This window comes from Corvus kubaryi, unplaced genomic scaffold (assembly GCF_017639235.1).
Source record: "Corvus kubaryi isolate FWS band 111438036 unplaced genomic scaffold, C.kubaryi_AGA036_p1.0 66, whole genome shotgun sequence".
Lineage (NCBI taxonomy): Eukaryota > Metazoa > Chordata > Aves > Passeriformes > Corvidae > Corvus > Corvus kubaryi.
Window position 1 is genome coordinate 1,616,122 of NW_024582054.1, and position 19,907 is coordinate 1,636,028.

The 19,907-nt window shown below is 44.5% G+C and overlaps 1 protein-coding gene across 9 annotated transcripts in view; it reads left to right on the forward strand.

Moving 5' to 3' along the window:
• DPF3 (double PHD fingers 3) overlaps positions 1 to 19,907 on the forward strand; it is a 193,974-nt gene that overhangs the window by 22,332 nt on the left and 151,735 nt on the right. Inside the window, exon 1 of one of the 9 annotated variants that reach the window (XM_042047285.1) lies at positions 2,460 to 2,637. The exons of 1 other annotated variant lie outside the window; for it this stretch is intronic. In XM_042047285.1, the coding sequence (XP_041903219.1) occupies positions 2,522 to 2,637 (116 nt within the window). In that variant the 5' untranslated portion in view covers positions 2,460 to 2,521. Of the gene's footprint in view, positions 1 to 2,459; positions 2,638 to 7,437; positions 13,007 to 19,907 lie in introns of those variants that run through there. 7 more of the 9 variants (XM_042047286.1, XM_042047289.1, XR_006019280.1 and 4 more) reach the window with 7 other exon arrangements.

Here is a 19,907-nt window from a genome sequence, read left to right on the forward strand (position 1 = left end):
TCTCCTAGCCAGGAACGTGGGGTCTGCCTGGGAAAAGGGCTGTCAACAATCCAAGGTCATCTGTGCCTGTTCTCACTGTTTGTTGCTTTTGCTGGTAGCTGATAAAGGCCCAACGTCTGAATAACAGGAGCAGCCAGGGAAGCATGTGTGGCTTAATCCCGTTTTTGCAATACATTCCCTGCCAAGCTGCACCAAGAGCTCTTTGCCTGCGGAGCAGAAATGGGCCTATATATCCAACAAAACAGGACCAGAGGGACTCATTAAACTCCTAAAAATGACCTCAAACAGGGTTTCTTAATTATCTGAAAATGTCACCAGTTTGCATTAGAAAATCTCAGGGCTTTCTAGAGCTTGGCTGGATTTTGGTACCTTCTCTCAGTAACACAAATCTGTCTACTGTTCTGCAGTGTGATGCAGTCCTAGACTACTTTTTTTTTTTATGTGTGAAGCAAAATCATTATTATCCCACAAGCAAATATTGTCCATCCTACAGTAAATGCTCAAGTGTTTTCCATTAAGTGAATATCACAGCAACAAGAAAAGTCGAACCAGAAACCCTCGTAGTAGCGAGATGGGGTGTAGGTTGCTAGTCCATGGTCGCCAGTTCAGGTGCATGCTATGCCGTTTGTTTCTTTGCAGCGCACACATCAACTGTGTGCTTATGACAAGTCGGCAGTTTGTGGTTAGCTTTTCCTGTGAGCAGTGAGAGTACTGAGCAGGAGGGTCTGAAGTCGCATTCAATGTCACCTGGACCACTACGATATTAAATAATATAATGTAATATGATAATGGAAATGTTCTTAAAGATTACTTCCTAGAACTGTTTTGGGATAGATTTCAGCATCTTGGCAACTCTCCAGCTGACAGAAAGCTTATTTCTCCTAAGCAGTGCCTGTAACCAAATGGCTTAGATTGCTTTGATGGAAGAGATGATTCCCTCCAGGGATGTATGCCTGGCACTGTACCTAAGTTGACCTAGTAGATGGAATAGGCAATGTTTCGGAAAGAGGGACCCTAGACAGACCTTAAATATTAACTTTTTTGCAAGCTTCTGATGAATCCTTAATGAATGGGAAACTGCTACATTACACTTGTATCCCTGTCCTCACTGTGAGTAATAATTATAATCTTTCTGTTCTCTATTCCTCTTCTCTTTTGCCCCAGTACTGGAAAGTTTTATTTTGTAAAAAAGTTGAGCAAGAGAGATTTTGGTTGTCCTTACTTTTTCAAGTTCAGCCCACAAACTCAAGAAGATTGCTGTATCTGCTTTTCTTAGCACCTCACAAACATCTCTACTTCCATTCTTTTATTTGTTGTGAATAAAATTGTTTTTCTAGTTTCCTCCCTTTTATTGCTTTGACAGTCGTGTGTTTTAATTGTCTTTAGTTGAGTTTCTTCTGGTTGTATAGATGCAAAGAATGGGGATGCAAGCTTGGTTTTGGTGGTGCTTGTTTGTGTTTTTTAGAGGGATAGAGGATGCCTGAAGGGAGATGAGACCTTTGAGAGAGGGAGAAAAGTATGAGCTGACAAAGTTGACATTACTATCAGACAAGGAGAAAACTTCATTCTTGGATTCTGCTCTTGTTGGCGCCTAATTTACACTGGAGCGATTTCGTGAACTTCAGTGGATTTACTTCTGACTGTGAGATCAGGATTGACACCTCTTAAATCACTTGGGTCATGCTCCATCATTCATTCGCAAGCTCCTTTAATTAGTTGCAGGTAAGCCCAGACTTCCTGGAGTTCGCTGCCTCCCCAGGAGTGGGCTCTGCCTGCTCCCTGGCGCGCTCCGGGGTCCAGCCTCCGGCTCCTGTCTCATCACAGGGCTGCATGTCCGGTGAAACGCGGGTCAGGGCTCTTCTCCCCGCGGCTCCCTGTGCCGGACGGAGACGGAGCCCCGGCTCCCGGCGCGCCAGAAGTTGCTCTGTGGGAGAGAGGAGCGGGGCTGTGTAGGGCCGGGCGGGCGGTCCGGCCGCCGCGCGTTATGTAAGGGCGCAGGGGCTGCGGGCCGGGATGACTGACAGGGAGAGGGAAATTCCTGGGGGAGGGGGAGCGGGAGCGGCGCTGCCCTGAAGCCGCTGCCAGAACCGGCGGCTCGCGGAGAACTGGCGGGGAGCGCGGCTGTGGAGACAGGGAAGCAGCGCGGGAAGGGCGCTGCCGGGCAGCGAGCGGAGCGAGCGGGCGGCACGGGGTCGTTCCCCCGGCGGGGCACGCCGCCTGGGAAACAGGGAGGCAGCGGCGGCGGTGCGAGGGGACGAGGAGCGAGCCCGGCTCTCCCTCACCCGGCGCGGGGCGTTCGAGCCGAGGCCGGAGCGCGGTGGGGAAGTGCCGCCCCGGCCGCGCTGGACCCCGCGGTGCCCCCCGGCGCGGCGGCGGCGGCCCCGGCGGCGGCGCTGCCCCTTTAAGACCTGCTCGCCGCCAGTTCCAGGGAGAGGGAGTGACCTCTGGGCTTTGACAGCTCCCCTAATAACTAGCAGCGCCCGGGCCCCGCCCCCGCCGCGCCATTGGCCGGCGGGCCGGTATGCCGCGCTGCCATTGGCTGCCCGCTTCCCCTGAGCGAACCTTTAGAACTCCGAGACACAATATTCTGTTACATTGTAGCAAAATGGCGACTGTCATTCACAACCCCCTGAAAGCGTAAGTAGGAATCAAAAATGTACATATTCCGCGTGGTTTAAATATGAAAAAAGGCGCCTTTCCGGCGCCGGCTGCCAGCCGGAGCCGGGTGCCGGCAGCCTCCCAGCGGGTCCCTCCTCCCGCCCTCCTTTCTGCCCCAGCGACTCGCTCGTTTTTTGTGCAACACATCCCCGCGGCTCGCGCCGAAATTAACGAGGAAAAAATTGTTGGGTTAATTGGCGCCGGGGCGCGGGGCGGCGGGGCGGGGGGAGGCGGCGGGGAGCCCGCCCGGCGCGCTCGGGGTGCAGCGCGGAGTCGGCGGCGGCCGCGTCCCGCGGGGGTGCGTGCACTTGACAGCGTCCTGCCCCCGCTGCCCCGGCGGGCTGGCCCCGCCACCGCGCTCGGCGGGGCACGGACCGGCCCGCGGGGGCGCTCGGTGCGCGGTGCCTCCGCGCTCCCACGGCGGCTCGGAGTTGCCTCCGCAAATCTTTGGGGAGTTGGGATGTCTTGACGAAGCGACCCCCCTCGCTTCTCGGCTGGGTGGTCGGAAAGCGGGGCAGCGGGGGCTCTGCCCGTGCGCCTCGGCGCTCGTGCAGGAGAGGGAGCGGAGAGGAGAGGGTTGGTGTGACTTGGGTGAAATGAATGACTCGGGACTGCCGGTCGCTGATTTTGGGCAGGAAGTCCGGAGATCTGTTTTGCATATGACAGGCTTTCGCTTTTCAAAGTGGCAAAGAGAGTTGATTGTGTTTCCATCTTGAGAGCGGGCACAAGCCGCCGAGGGCTGCACGGACGGGGTCTGACCTCAGCTTGAGAGAGGGAGGGAAGGAAGGGAGGGGGCAGGTACTTCTGCTGCGGAGGTATTCCGGGGTTCCCGGTCTGGAAATAAGGCTGATTTCTGAGTGGCACCGCGGGAGCCGGTTGTCGTCTTCTGGATCGCGTCCTTTATTTTCCTTGTGGTCTGCAGCGCACGCCGCTAATCCCCGAAGGCATTAGGGAGAGTGGGATTTGGCACCGTATGTGGGGAGCGGAGCTGTCTTAACCTTTTTTCAAACGACTTCCCTGCTAACGGGGGCAGCGCTCTTGCTAGTAAAGCAGGGAAGCAGAGTACCTGGCGGTGACGCTTCGTTTGCACTTTCTGGCTGCGCTGAGTGGGTGTTTTTATACCTTTGAGTTTTGTGAGATGAAATTAGGGCTGCGAGGTTTTTTCTTTTTCTTTTTCTTTCCGACTCGAGTCTCTCCGGCTGGAGTTGGAAAAACGCTTGAAGGTTTTTCCAGGGATTTCTGCCGCTGTCTCTCTACGATCCGGAGGGAAAAGAAAGCCTCGAGCTGGGAAGGGGTGCTGACATGTTTATCAGCTCTCCTGCTCCGTCCTGGCAGAAAAACCTTTGCTTTCATTTACTCGCCCTCTCGCGTATAACAATCCGCGAGGAGAGGGGAGCGCAGTTGCAGGGGGTTAATCAAAGAAGTCCGAGTGTCCTCGTGGGTGGGTGGCGAGGGACTGAACGCGCTCTGAAACCCGCGCTGAAGAGGCAGCGTGTTCCCCCCCGTTCGACGGCAGGTTTGACGCTTGTGCAGGCGGGAGCGATTTCTCCCGGTGCCCCTTCCGACCGCCGGGCGCTGCCCGGGCGCTGGCAGCGCACCCCGGGGCCGCACCGCCCGGCTCCGCACCTGGGCACGGAGCAGCCGCGGATGTGTGCGCCGTTCGCGGCTGCTGCCGGTAGCGGGGAAGCCCGGGCTCGGTGGCCTCTGGGGACGGCGGACGGGAGGCGGGGAGCTCCCGGGAGCGGCCACGGCCACGGGAGCACGGCTGGCGGCCCCGGCCCCCCCCTCCCCGCCGGCGGACGGGACCTTGCCGCCTCGCCTCGCACTTCGTGGCACCGTGGGGCTCCCAGCAGTCGCGGCGGATCCTGCCGAAGGGCTGCTTGTGCCGAAATGAATCGGGGCCCGATCCCGCTGCTGCTAAAGTCGGGGAGGACAGGATGAGGCCATTTATAATTAGCTCCCTTCTCCTCCCCTCGCCCCTGGGGGGTGTGAGAGGAGGAAACAATAGACATCAAGTGCTGGGTTCGCTTTTCTCTGTGTGCCTTAAGTACTAAGGCTATGTGGAGGAAGCAGGATTGGTACTGGCTGGCTGACACCATCTGCAATTTTGTTGACAACTTGTTTAATAAAACATTTTATAATTTTCACTTATTCTTTAAAGTTGCTGATCGGGAAACAATACACATGTAAATAAATTATGCATGGAATAAATTAGGACAAAAGCAGTAGGACACATAATAAGGGAGGGATGCGGTGCACAGTTTTTTTATCCTCATGTGTCCTTCCTGACAATGAACGGGAGCTGAATGACATTTGCATTTCCTCTGTCTGCGTTTTGATTGTATCTCAGAACCCACAAACGCCCCCTACAGAAACCGGCCACACAAAGGTTTTGCTCCGAGATGGGGGACAATGTAGGGACTGAGAAATCCCAGCTCAGGTATCAAGCAGCTCCTTGTGTGTGCTTGTGCGTTTAAGAGTGTCCAATATTCGATTTGTCTCTGGCACTTGGACACACGTGTGGCCTTGTTCATGCTAGACTAGTCTCTCTGAATAATGTATTCCAGTACCTGAGCATCTGTGGGAATGCATTTCATAGAATAGCTCTGTGCATGGAGTCCCTGATTAATGATTGGCTTCTCTTTACTCAACTTGCCTCCTTCTCTGTCCAGCGCTCTCTTATCACTTTTTGGTTCTCTTTTGGTGCTTTCATCCCTTTGCTCTTCTCCACTTCCTCTGGTGAGCCAATCAACCTGATGTGACTGCCTGTTATTTCTGCCATTTATTAGCTTGTTGTTTACCAACATGGTGCTACAGACAAAAATATGTGAGATCTAAGTTTAACAGATCTGCAAGGTAAAGGTGGCAGGTGTTCGGACAAGCACATGCTTCTTCATCTGTAGAAATGTCAGTATTCTGACATCTTTGATGGGACAGCAGTGGATTTGAAGTGCTGAATTTGTTGTTGTTGGTTTTTTTCTCCCACTAGTTTGTGTACATATCTCCATATTTTTTGTTTCCATCTTCTCCTCCTTTGGATATTTTAATATGAAGACATTTGAATGGTGCAGTAGAAGAAACAAATGCATTTAAAAAGTATTCTGAATTACTTCAAATGTCAGTCAGAAATCTCAGTGGACTTTGTAAACATTAATTAATTAAACCTCTCAACACCCCTGTGAAGAAAGGATTATTGCCTTTGTTTTATGGATGGCTAAACTAGGACAAAGTGGTTCAGAATGTCTCTAAAAGATGAAGTCTAGAATGCAGGCATTCAGCTTCCAGTTTTAGCATTTAGTCCCATTTCCTCCATCTCTGCCTTATTAGTGATGTGCATATGGTACCGTAATGCATTTAATGTAATTAAGACCTTGTAATTTACACAGTCTTGTCTAGAAGCAGAGCTGGTTTCCTCCCACCCCTTCTCTGTCTTTACTCCCACAAATGACTTTTGTTTCAGGTTGTCAATTAAACACACTAAGTGGAACATAGGCTAGGTTGTTGCCATTTCAGCATGTGAGATACCTCATGCCATATAGCACTCTGCCTGGACACTCACCAGAGGGGCTGTTGCCTTCCAGTAGTTCAGCAGTGCTGGTGCTCTCCCTTTTGCTCAGGACAGCCTCTGGGACAAAAGCTAACTCAGGCTCAGCTGTAGGCTAGCTCACTTACATGCTGACTGCATTGTTGGATAACTTTGACGTGCTTGGGGACACTTACTCTCTGCCAGGTGTTTGGGGAACAGATCATTGCAGATTTTTGTGTACAGTGCTAGAGCTGATCTACCAGGCCTGTTCTGTCTCTGCATTCCCACTGCAAACACACAGCAGCAGTTGGGTTTTCAATTGCTATACCCTCTCAGATAAAATTGCCTTGACAGCCAACTCCAACCTCTGGGCTGCCAAATGACCTTCCTTGTGATGATGAATTCTGTGTCATGAGACACCTGTGAAGAAGTGGTCTGTGTTCGCATCCCTGTTTCACATTGGCAAGAGACCAGCATGGGTCTTGGGGTCTTGTATGGCAAGAATATTTCATTAGTGATTATTCTGGCTTGAACTCAGGCTGGGGACTCTTAACTGGAAGGTCCTGTATCCCATTACACATCCCTGAAACAACCCTATGTCCTGATTAAGTGCTGATGAAGACTGATTTTTTTTTTTTTTTTGGATGTTGTTGCATAAGTATCTGGTTGCTGATTTTTAATATTAAAGTGAAAGTATAATGTGCAGTGCTGCTTTCAGCAGGTGGAAGCAATAAAATAGACAGACAGGTTGCCAGTTCAGTGTTTACAAGTGATGTGGAGGTGATTTTAATGTGGCCTTACAGAAGGGAATTTTCTTCTGCTTGACAGAACAGGGTTTGTTGGGCACATTAAACCATGTACCAAAATCTCTACAGCAATTCCAGTGTGGCTCTGATGTTACTCAAAAACATAAATGAGCCCTAGTGTGACACACTTCAAATGAAAACTGTTGTCCACATGAAAACCGTATTTTCTAATATCTCAGCAGCAGCTTTCAGAGAAAACGGGAAGAATGTTACTGCATTTACACAGGGAAATATAAGTATAAAACCAAAGTCATTGGAAGGCAGAAAAGGCAAGTTAAGAAGACCTGAGGATACGCTGGTTTTAATATGAGAGGTTCTAATAAATGGCATGTTGCTTGTTACAGTGTTATGTCTGGTTCCACCAGTCACTTATGCATGATTAGTTGTTGCAGTGCTTTTGTAATTTGTTTTGTTGGTCTTTCAGTCTTTCACAGTCTGTCTAGTTGTGTGGATGGATGGAGGTTGTATCTCAAAATTGCCACTGAAGAAAAAGTTTTTAAAACATATTATTTGTGCTGTGTGAAAGCAATATTGAACTGTCTGGGTTGTGCTACAGTGGCCCAAAGGTATGATTTTTTGGAGGGTGTTATAATTTCAAGGTAAGCACATGTCCAATGGGCTGGATGCATGATACCCATTAGACAGGATTCACAGTGTCCAAGTGGGAATACTTTACACAGAAGAAAGGTACACAAAGCAAAGTGGGGATCTGTGTCAGTCTGAGTCATGGGGAAGGTAATGTGGCTTATCCTTTGTGGAGCCTAATGAAAATTGATTTCTTCCTCTGCTTTCCTAAAACTGGAAGCATCGTATTTGAAGGTTGCTCTCAAGAGCAGACTTTGTCCATCTTGTATATCTGTCTTCTGCAGCTTATGACAGTTGGCTTTACCTCTGCTGTTCTGAAATGAGGCATTCCAAATCCCCCACTGGCTGCGAATAAACCTTCTTTTTAGGATTGTAATTTGATGAATCTGGAATTTTCTCACTCTGATTTGTCTTTCATGTCAGAGCTGAATTTCTTTGCTCAGTAGATCAATTTTACAATCTTGGTATTTATTCTGGGCTCATCACTGTGTTGTCTGTATGTGATGTTGCCTTGAGCAAGAACCATTCCTGTATTGTTTATCCCCGAGGACTTGTAGGAGTGGAATGAATCTGTTCCGGGAGTTGATGTTTTTTTCCCTTGGAGAGACCAACCTCTGATCTGAGGTTTCCCTGTCTGGGGTGACATACTCCCATGTGCAGACAAGCAGCACCAAGGCAAGGTTGCTTGAGGCCTGTTCTGAGGGCTTCATTAGGACTGTGCTGCTCTTCTGGCTTTGCCTGGCAATTTTGCCCAGGATGCAGAGACTGAGGAGTGTTAATCACTTCCTTAGTGCAGGTCTCAGTTTTTGCACTGGTTTGTTTCTTGAAAGGAAAGTCATCTCATCAATGAAATCTAAAAGGAATCATACTTTCAGAATACTTTTCTTTTTTAAAACCAAAAATTTTCAGATGGAAGTGCTTCTTTCTTTCTTTTAAAACTTCTCTACAATTTGTGGAACAAACCCACATATGCTGGACTAGTACATGAGAAGCAGAAAGTGTTTTTCTTTTCTTCTTTCTTATTTCAAAAGAAAGAAGAGAACTGCACGGTGTGTTTTTACTGTCTAAACTGAGTGACATGTAACACAAATATCATAAGTGAGTGCTTGAATACCGAAAATTTTAAATCCTTATTTATCTTTAATAGCCTAAATTGTTAGAAGCATGATACTTTTAAAAAAAAATTGTTATATATGGTTTATTTCCTAGCAGAGCATATTTTAACCACAGATTCTCAGCATATGTCTCAGAAAAGAATAATGCAGTGTCTCAATGGCTGCTGGTAAATATCCTTCTCACACCGCCATCCTCTCCAGTATGGGAATAGCAGGAGTATGTCAGCATGTGTCTCAGTTTTCAGGTTACCTGCCTGAGCCGGGTGCGGTCAGAGTTATGATTCCAGCCGCATGGAAGGTTTTACTGGCACTCCAGCCTTGTCGGAGGAGAGGCTTCACAGGGAGCCAGTGGAGCAGCAAGAGCAGGGTAGGGATGGGTACTGATGAGTGTGCACTAGGTGGCTGTGATCAGCAGCCTGTGCTTGCCAAATCCTGATACATTAATTTAATGTTCTGCTGAGCTGTAGCTGGGAGAGAGTCTCCTGCTCAGGTGTTGATGGTGACACTGACTACATCAGTGTTCTTCTGGTGAGAAAGGCTGGAAGTGATATTTAATGTCACAGTCTGTTGTGACAGAACTGATCCAACCTGAGGATCATCTCTCCACACAAAACCTCGAGTTCTATTAGTCTGATACTCTCTACTTGCTTTCTGATAATTTTCATGAATGAATATAAAATTCCAACTGTAACATATATGAAATTTTAGTATGCAAAAGAAAGGAACTCTATGTAACTTCTAGTTTCTCCCCTTTGTTTTTTCTCATATTCCTGCTTGTGATACAAGATACAAAGCCTTTGTTAAGACATCGTGCTAAATTTTCTACCAACACATGGTTTAAGGCTTCCTGCCTTTTAGTTCTCAAAAATCTAAATAGGCTGGAAGGTACAAAGAAAATCAGGTGCAGAGCAGTGAAATAAGGCCATGCCCTGAGTTGGTTAATTCCAGCCTGCCCTACCGCATCATCTGGCAGGGCTGATTTGATCTGATCAGATGCGGGCATGCTATTTCTGCCAAAATGCAAAGTACAGTGCTTATGCTGCTTTTATGCTTTGAGTTGGCTTCATGAGAGCCACAGGAAGATAGATTATGGCTGTTGGAACAGAATTCCCTCTTGAAAATGTTTTGGGTGCTTTTCATGTTTTGGAAGAGTAAGTGAACACCAGTTCAGTGCTTTGTGTCGCAGGGCTGTGAAGTTTTTAGTCTGGTTCTAGGAACTTTGGAGTTTCTAGAATTCCTAAGGATCTACAACCTCACATGACTAGTCACAGAGTTGGGAGAAAAATCAGAATGGCTGGAGTTATAGCCCAGATAATTCACTATCCAATGAACACTGTGATAAAGAAACTTACTGTGGAGACACAAAGTTAATATTATTTCTTCGAGGGAAAAGCAGTGTTTAGATTTTCATTCCACTTCCACTTCAAGAACAGTTTTGAAGAAAGTAATCCATGGATTTGTGACTGTTCAAGTAGTTTAGTCTCAATATTGATTCCTGAAAGACTGTGTTTAGTCAATGATGGGGGCAAATATATTTTACGTTTATGATTACTTTAAAACCTGTACAGCTTGAATAAGGAATAATGGAAACAGTGGTTCATAAAGCTATTTTACTGCTAAACTCCTTTGGTGGGCATAGTGTGTGAGGCTGCTCTCCTGAGTGTTAAGAAAAATCACTACTCAGTGTCCAATGTCAGAAATCATATCATGAACCCACTTGTATCTACAAGCTTACCCTGATTACTTTTGCCTTTTTTTTCTGAACTACTAAAAGCTGCTTTGAAGACTGTAGTTTTTTGTGTTTTCTATGGGTTGTTTATTCTCAAAGTTTTCAGTTCATTAACCTATTCCTATTGATGGGAAATGTGGATTAAATCAGGATTACAATTTTAATTTGGAGACTAGTACCTTTTATAGCTGGGGTAGTACAAGTTATGAGGTATGTGAGATGTGATGGGTGAGGGTTGGTGATGGGAACTTCTACTGCTTTGTCACATCTGACTGATCCTTTAGTTTTTAGGATGTGCTTCTTCAAAACTGATGCTTCTGTTAACGTTGGTGATGTTACCCTCCAGTGATCTAATTGCATGTGGATGAAAGCGATGTTAACACCTCCCCAGGGAGGATGGGACCCCAAATGCTTCTCCCTTCTCTCTCCTCCTGTGCTGATACAAATGAAAGGGAACTCAGTCAGGTTACTGGTGTTATGTTGGTGGCAAACAGGCATTCCCGAGGTCGAAATCTAACAAACCAGTGTGGTTGGGAGAAATAATGTGGAAAACTCTTCTCCATTTTCTGTCACCAGATCCAATTTGTTTTTGTCAGTAGTCTCAGCTAAATGTTTTATCTTCTCCTTGCTTTCCCCTGCCTCCCAACCTCTTTCCCCCATTGACCTCTATGAGCGCAGTCCTGCCTGCTGATTTATCAGGGCAGGCTGGCTCAGCACTGTGTGGAGATTGCTTTTAATTAACTCTCTTCGTTTTGCCAACCTTCAGGGAGCAGCAACTCTTTAATGATTATAATACTTTATCTGCATTTATATCCACCTTATGTGTTGTTTGTTGCTCTGCTTCCTCACGTGCTCTTCCTGAGTCATTTCCCAAAATGAAAGGTTTGTTTCAGGTCCCTCATCCAGGATGAGGAGGAAAGTCTTCAATGGCTTCTGGACTGGAAGGATTGAGTCTCTGTGATCTACCTGAGTGTTTTGGAGGAGGACGGGGATTATGAGGTGATGCATGGATGGGGAGTATGAAGTGATTCACTTTGGGGCTGTCTTGGAACCAGACTCATTTCAGTGACTTGCCTCTATGCACAGGGAGAGGCAGCTTTGTTTTGTGGTTGCAGCATGGCAGACGAGCGCCTACTAAATTAAATCTGCCCCCTGACTTGTTGTATGACATAGATAAGTCATGAACTCATTGTCACAGTCTGGTTTCACTCTAGTGCTTTCTCTACTCAGCCTGACTAGCCTGAATGTTGCTAAAATGTAGTTAACTTATGTATGAATACAGTTCTAAAGGAGAGTCTCTTTTTACTTGCAAAAGTCTACCTTGGCCTGCTATGAATACCTCTGCCAAGTGAGATTTCTTCAAACTGAGCAGAAAGGAGCTATATGAAATTTCTCCCACATGAAATTTCCTCTTTACATATCCTGCAATGAGGATTTCAGGGGATTCCAGCATGAAAGAACTAGAAAAAGTATGCTATTTGTAATGTAGAGTATGGGTCACTTTTGTGCCAGAAAAATGCTTTATAATCATGCTTTAATTAAGCATCATAGTCCCTTTTGTGGTGTAATTTCCTCCATTCTTCTGTGGGAAGAATGGCATGCACTGTCTGACTTGGTGATGGTCACACTAGTCACACCATCAACCATTGACTCAAGATTGCTTTGCTTTTGGTGTTGAGTGATGTGTTGAAGGCGAGTGGGAATCCTTCCTTGATAGCACTGTCATGACCAAACTGAGGAGTGGAAAAGTGAGTTAAGACTGTCTGCCTGGTTCTGATGGAAGAAGTTCACCAAAAATTATTGTTAAACCATCTCTAATGGCAGTGATTTATGCCCAGAGCTGATAAAGGCATTTTTGGGATGCAAAGACTTTACCGTGGAAATGAACCAAGTGGCAAGTACTTTCGCATTTCAAAACATAAATGCTATGCCACAGTCTGTTCAGTATGATTTCAAAGTTGGTGGTGTGAGAACAGTTTTATGTGGCTACTTGTAAATATGTGTATTTAAAGCAGAGGAAATCAAGAAGCTCGCAGATCTAGTCCTCCCTTACTGAGGAAAATGAGACACCAGCTGAAAGGAATGCCGTCGTGGGTGCTACTTACCAAAATGTTGGCAGCACATCACTGCGTAAGATCACCTGTGTCACCTGGTCTGTGGTTTGTGTTTGTATCTTTCCTATCTTCTGCAGTCAGCTTTACTTTAAAAAAATTATTGTTTGAATATATATTTTTGTGTTGTTGCTGTGATTCCACAGGAACTAACTCTTGGCATTCTCACCTGACCAGATTGCAAACATACCTGGTTCAGGTACTCATTCTGCTGAGTAGATCTGAAAGTAAAGTCACTTCTCCCCTATTACTAACTTTCTAGTTTTGTTTCCACAGCTAACTTATCCACAGAGTTCTAGGGTTAGAAGAGACTATCTCCTGACACATCTTCTGAATTTCTCACTGCAAAACACTCTCACCATGCAAAGTTGAAACACGGCTGGCCCTCAAAGGACAATATATTTCCCAGGCTGCTGTTTCCAGCTACCTTCTCCTCCATGCACCCCTCAGAACAGAAGAAGAGGAACAGATGAGGGGTGAGCACTCTGCCTTTGGGAAAGGCTCTGACCTGAAAATGGATTGCAATTCCAGCTGAATGGTTCCTTCCCTTGGTAACAGAATTGCACGCCTGGGCTCTGAGCTCTTTGCATTAATTTAATCTCTGCTAAACTTTCCCAGTCAATTAACCATGTCCATCTCCTGCTCTAGCAGCCACATGTGCCTTTTCTGCCGTAGCAGGGTTTTGAAGCAGTAACTCCCTGCAGCCTTTGCTGCAGCAGTTTTCCTCGAGCAGCTTCCCTCAAGCATGGTTATCAATCAGGACCTGTCAGTTTTTTTCCCTCCAATGCATCTGTTTTCAGAGCTGTAGGAGTTTGACCTATTGCTTTTGTCTTTATAAGTACTACTTTTTACAATAGGGCCCAAAGCTGCATGAAAATTTCAGTCTTAGTGTGAGGAGATTCTGCTAAACCTGGATATTTCTTTTGCTTTCTGTCATTTTGCCTCCCTTGGGTTTTAATTTTGCTTGTCCAAAAGGCCTCATTAAGCTGGCTGGTAGTTCTTGTGTGGTTGTTGCAGGCAGCACCTGCAGTGCAGAGTTCTCCTCTGAGTACCTGCCTAACAGGATTTCGTGAAAGAGTAGTGAGTTCTTAGAGGCTGGAGTGTTTGGGAGATGCTCAGCCCTGGGGTTTGATATAGACTAGCTTTGAAGGGAGTTCTGCACCCACCGCTGGAAGAATGGTTTGTATGCCAGCTCTAGTGGTCCCTTGGCAAAGCACCTGAGGGGCCATGAGTGGCTTGAACATGATTTCCTTGCATGTTGTGCTATGACCAGAGGTCAGGTTGGGCTAGAGTGCCTATTAAAGCTGGAGTCTATGCTTTTTGTGTTGAGCATATGGGTAAGCCTGGTTCTGTTTCTATAGGTTCCTGTATCATAAAGGCTGCCATCCTAGTTGGCACTAATTGGGTCCTGTGTGGGCACTTTCAGACAACGAAGACAAAGCCCAAATTTGCCACAGTGACTCAGTTAATGGAAATGTAGGTTTAAAAGAGGGTTCATGGGTCTCATGTCCAGTCCTCTGGTACCATGTCAGATAATCTCTTTCATAAACTGAAAAGTCCTTGTCTTAAATCCCCACTTGGACTATTTGTTCCCATTACTCCTCTTGGGAGGGTTCCAGAACCCACTGCTCTGGTTGCTGGAAATAGCATTTTAATCCCTAGCCTAGCCCTACTTGTGACCAGTTTATTCCCATTTGTTCTGGTGCCAGCATGGAGTTGTTAGTTTAAACACTATTGCTCCTTCCATGTCTTCCTCTCCACTATGACTTGTACATTTGTGCAACACTATTATAAGCCCTGTCAGTCTTTGTTTTGATATACTAAACTGTCTGTGCTATCTTTTCCTTCCCTTTGGTCACTGAAGTATTTATTGTCTTTGTCGTCTCTACTCCAGCTTGAGTTACTTGCGTTCAGCTTTCTTGAGTGTGAGTAGACAGAGCTGTACTTTGTTCCAGGTGATGTTTTGCCCTCTACAATAACTTTATTTTTTTACCTCTTCTGGGAAAGCCTTGCTTTTGCATTTGTTTGTGGTTATATAGTGCTGCTGGTTCATAGTTATCCTGTGGTAGATTGATACTGTTATGTTTCTTCTTCTGTCCTTTCAGTTGTTGTTGAGAGGAAGATCTGCGAGTTATTAAGTGAAATTTATACTGAATTCACTCCATCTAATTCTTGTGTGATGCTTTTAATTTCCTTGGTGTCCCTTCAGCTTGTGTAAGTGGCTAACTTTTCTCAACACACACACTTTTTGTGCCAAGGTCATTAATGGAAATACTGATTTCAGCTCCCAGACCAATCCTTTCCAAAACTCCAGAAGTAACCTCTCATCAGCCAATTACTGTGTCCAACCCTCTTTCAGTAGTTTTTCATTCATCTCACCGTTCTCTTAATAATCTTCATCTTCTCAATTTCCAGTAATTTCTCATATACTACTGTATGAAACATTCTCTAGAAGTCCACAGAGCTAAGAAGTATCTTATGGAAGCAAGATGTCAGGTTACTCTGTCACAAGGTATCAGTCTTGCATCTTTGATGTTTCCTTGTTCAAGACTGTTCTTGATCGTTTTGCACTTGGAAAACTGCATATGAGTAAACTCTAGCTCAGTTAGCCTTACTGAAATAATTCACAAGGTTTGTGTTCTGTGAGTTAAGGACGAGTATCTTGTTTTGCTTGTTATACTCTGGTAATATAGTAGCAACCATGATTCGCAGTATCTGTTTAAAGAACTTGCTAGTAGATGTGTGGTTTCATGTCTCAGTTCCTGGGCAGAGGTTATCCAGAATTTATGCCATGACTGCACAGGTGTCACTGTGGCTTCCACCTTGGTCATTCCAGTGAAGCAAAGCATTCCTTTAGTTCTTGGCTTGTACCTATATTGCATTTAATCTATGTACCATTCTAACTGCAAAACAGCTGAACTTTCTTTGATCACTTTTTTTTTGAGGCCTGAAGAGTATTGCTGTTTTTTAATAGCTTTTGCAAGTTCTAACTCTTGACTTTGGCAATTCTCCCTATATTTCCTGACCTTTAAGATCCATTTAAAATTTTTTGTTACTACTGTTTTCTGCTCCTGAAGGGTGTCTGTTTAATTCTGATGTCCTTTTCCAAGGCAGTTACTCAGCCAATAACTTTTTCAGTCTTTCCAAATGAGTTTCAAGCAATTCTTGTATTTTTCTCTAAAAGAAATTCCCAAAGTTCTGCTGTATTCCTTTCCTCCCATGTATAAGGAACAGGTTTGACGTACTTTGTGATGGTGATGATTATTGTACAATTTTGTACCTATTTTTGGACTGCAGAAGACTTAGGCCATGTTGATCTAGGGAAAGCAGGGGTGATTCTGGTTAATATTAAGTTGTTTAATTAATTATATCATGCCTAAGTGTGGCTTTTAAGATTTCATCAGTGTGAAACAATGTTGTATCTTTCACTAGAGTTGCAACCATTGAGTAGAGATCCAAATGAGCTGGGTAAAGTTGACTTTTCTTTTTTTAAATTACCTTATTCCATTTTTCTCTGATGTTACTGGTCTTATTCAGAGAAAACTGTGTGTAGTGTGCATGCACACAAACATACCTATATTAGGCATAATATAGGAAAGAAAAACTGTATTTACAGATGGTGTTTAGGAAAACATGGTGTTGTTCGTTTGTCAATGTCCTTGCATTTTAAACATTTCCATATGGTCCTTACTGATTTATAGCAGTACATGATTCAAGTCTTTTCTACTGGTCAGTTTCACAAACTCATATAAATAGGAAAAAATGAGACACAGAATCTTTTTTTTTTTTTTACTATACGACTCTGGGAACTTTTAAAATATTATAGCAGTCTTTGGATCAATGCATATCCCAGCAAGACCTTGCATAAGTGACCTAAAATCGTGTGATCAAACCTCTTCTCCCCTCCCCATCCCTAGAGAGATATTTGTAATTAGATAAAATGAGGACAGAATATGCATAAGTATCTGTTATGCTGGGATTCCTGCCCAGAAAGGAAACTAATGGCCTGAGCTGGCCATAATCTTTTGCACCCTGTGTATTATTGACAAGGCTATGGCTTGAGATGTTGGGAGTTCAGGGGCAGATTTTTGCTGCTGTCTTATGGTAACCTTTCTAAATTGACTGCTTTCCAAAACAGGTGGAATTACACAGCCTGTATTTTACTCATCATTCATTGTCAGGGACATTTTGCTTGTAAGAGAGGGCCTGATTCTTTAGTCTTCTGCCTAATGCAGTGGAAGTGAGTTTAAATTACTGCTTCTGTGGTTTGGAAGTGTTACACATTCACTTTGCCTGGATGTAAATGACCACATGAAGCGCAAGACAGTGGAGAACTAGAAGTAGAGTTGCTGGTAATTTTTTTCCGTTTCATCTAGCAATTGCTGCTAGTCACTGGTTCTTCAGAGTGGAGTTCTGTGAACAAATTCATCTCCCTCTAGTTAAATTAAGTAGCCCTTTGAAGCCTGTGTGACAAGTTGTCTAAAACTGTGATACTACACAATATAAGAGGATGGCAGATGGATGGCACTTCAGGAATCTGCAGGCTGCTTTATGTAATGTTGCTGTTTTCCTCTTTCTCCCGATGCATATGGCAGGTGTCACCTTGCCCCTCACAAAATTCTGGTTTTGCAGTCCTTTCCTAGATTTGGGGGTTTTGTCTCATGACTTGGCAACAATAAAACACAAATCATGGGAACTTAAAATTCTGTCAGTCATCCTCAGATATCCCAGTTGTTGGTAAATCCACTGATGGAAAGCTTTTCGTGGAGCAGGCAGGCAGTTTGCATGCTAGTTTTCCTCTCTTACTTTGCTTCAGTGTCCTTGGTGTAAATGTCAGTGAAAGTAAGAAGTGTTTTGATAAAAAGAGGGGCAAGGTCACATGAAAAGCATGCCCTCTTGCACATTCCCTAGGAAGGTATCTACCCAGCATTTCCATTGCTCTGCCCAGCATAGCTAAATCAGGAAAAGAGCCAAAGCCATACTGAAATATGATTCTACTTTGAAATTATGTCCAGTTTGGCATCTTTTTGAGCTGAAAAAGTTTGTCTTGCTCTTCTTCTTCACTCACAGTAATTTTGCAGAGTGGGAGATTTGGGGTGAATCTGTTTTCTGTGCTTACAAGGCAGCAGGAGCTTCTATGTCTGGGCTGGAATGTGTTGTTTCAACACACTGAATGTGAAAAAAACCCCTTCAGCTTCATACAGACTGTGGTTTTTGTTTGTACTCAGTCAGTGTGATTTCACTGAAGTCCAAAAGTTATGCCAGTGTGAGACACAAACCAAGTCTATGTTATTTCAAGACAACTGTGCTACCAGAGAAAATTCCTTTTATTCCACCCACTCTCCTCCTCCCCTTAATTTTTCAGGCTCTCTGTCCTCAGATATTCAGTAGCGCCTGGTGCTTACAATTTGGCAGCAAACATTGATGTCAATAGCCACCTATGCGATCCTTAGCAGAAGCCTATAGCTTAACAGGACAGACAGCAGATAACTTGTTAGTAACAGGGGTGGGTCAGAACAAAATCCTGGATCTCAGCACTTCTTGTGAGCTTTGAAGATTGAACCTGGATCTGAAGTTAAATGTCTTTAATGGACAGGATCCAAACACCCACATGCTTTGGCAGAGCTCAGATCCAAATTTGGTCTACCTAAAGAATCAAGGTTCTGTTTTCATGTGGATTCTTCTACTAGTGAAAAGCAAGAGAACGGGTAAGACAGAAAATATGACACATTGGCAAAATTGTTTTTCAATAATATGTTTTTCAAAGTTTTTTCCATGAGGCGTCAGCAGCTCTTAAAAAATCACAGGGAGAGCATACAGTTGTCAATGAGCCAGAACGGTTAAATGTTTTTAAATATTTGAGTTGGGTTATTCCTTCACCTTTCTTTCTCACAAACATGCCTAGTAAAACTCCAGTAATGAAAACACTTGCTTGGGGAAGGGGATAAAATCCTTTTCAGCAAATAGTGATGGTGACATTTTAATTGCATCATAACAACACTGTTAGCAATGGTTTAGGTTTGGCATTGAACTTATACACAACATTTGTTCTTTTATACAGTATTGGTATTACATAGTAAAAATAGCACAATTGCAAAACTCATTTGTTACTCTTCTGCCAACTTTGTTCAGCTGACAGTTGCTGTTTGAACTTTTAAAGCAATGTTTCATCCATATGCTAATACCAACTGTACAATTAATTGTCTCTGTCAAATGATTCTCTTGTGCCTTACAACCCTGCATGGTAGTTACTTTCCAGTTTGAACTACCTGCAAAACCACTTCTGTCAGATGAGCTGTGCTCATCCTGAGTGGTTCCCTACACTGAGATGATAAAGAGCAGCTGCTGCCTTTAAATTTCCCAGTACATTCCTGTGCAGAAGTTGTTGCAGGCACTGTGCTTCACTAAGCCATTTCAGGATGGTACTATTCAGAAATGTTCATCTTTCTAGTGTGAGACTTGGAGCTACTCTGTGATGTTCTGGATGCCATATATCCTCAGATTATTTTCTGTCTGTGAAGGATTAAAAAAAAAAAAAAATTAAGAGGACAAAAACAAGACCAAGAGCATCCATAAATGAGCACTACAAGTAATGGTACCTAGTGCCAGGGGGACAGCTGGCACTGGAAGTCTCCACTGGATCACACTTAAACTAGTTTTGGATTAAGGGAGTAAAAAAACCAACCCAGTAAATAGGGAGGGGGAAGAACTCCCCCCAGGTGAAATGGTGTTCCCTTGGGTAGTTTCTAGCTGGGAACAGGCTGACATGCAGCTAGACCTGCTGCTGCATCTTCATGGGAGGTTAGAATTCAGATAGAGAAGGCACAAGTAAATTTTAATTTAAAATATTTTGAATTCTTCCTTGTTTCTACTGTTACATTTAAACTGCACTTTATTTTAGGAAGGTTTTTGTTGTTTTCTTTGTTTACTTCTTAACAGTTTCTCATGTGTGGAACTTAAAATGGGAAAGATTCATTGTGCAAGAGTTTGTGTGCAGATTAGAACCTGACCCCAGAAAGGGAAATCAATGGGTTTTCACACTAGGAAGGGGATACACTTAAATCAGTGAGGAGCTAAAAGTGCTGTTGGTCAGCTAAAAGTGCTGTTGGTCCCTAGGAAGTATCTCTTACCTAAGAGTTAAATGGTTTTGTTTCCTGACAGACTTGCTCAGAGTTTCACTCAATGTTTCCTTTTACATATGTATAAACATAAAATCTGGTAGTGAACTTAATTGTACTGACTGATATCGGACCCAATCCTTATTTGTTCCAAGGTATCACTAGGGAGTCCTGAGGTTGGTACACCTTTGCTTAGTTGGAGATTGTTTGAACGATGATGAAAGTTACACTATAATAAAACTGTAGCCACACAGTGGGG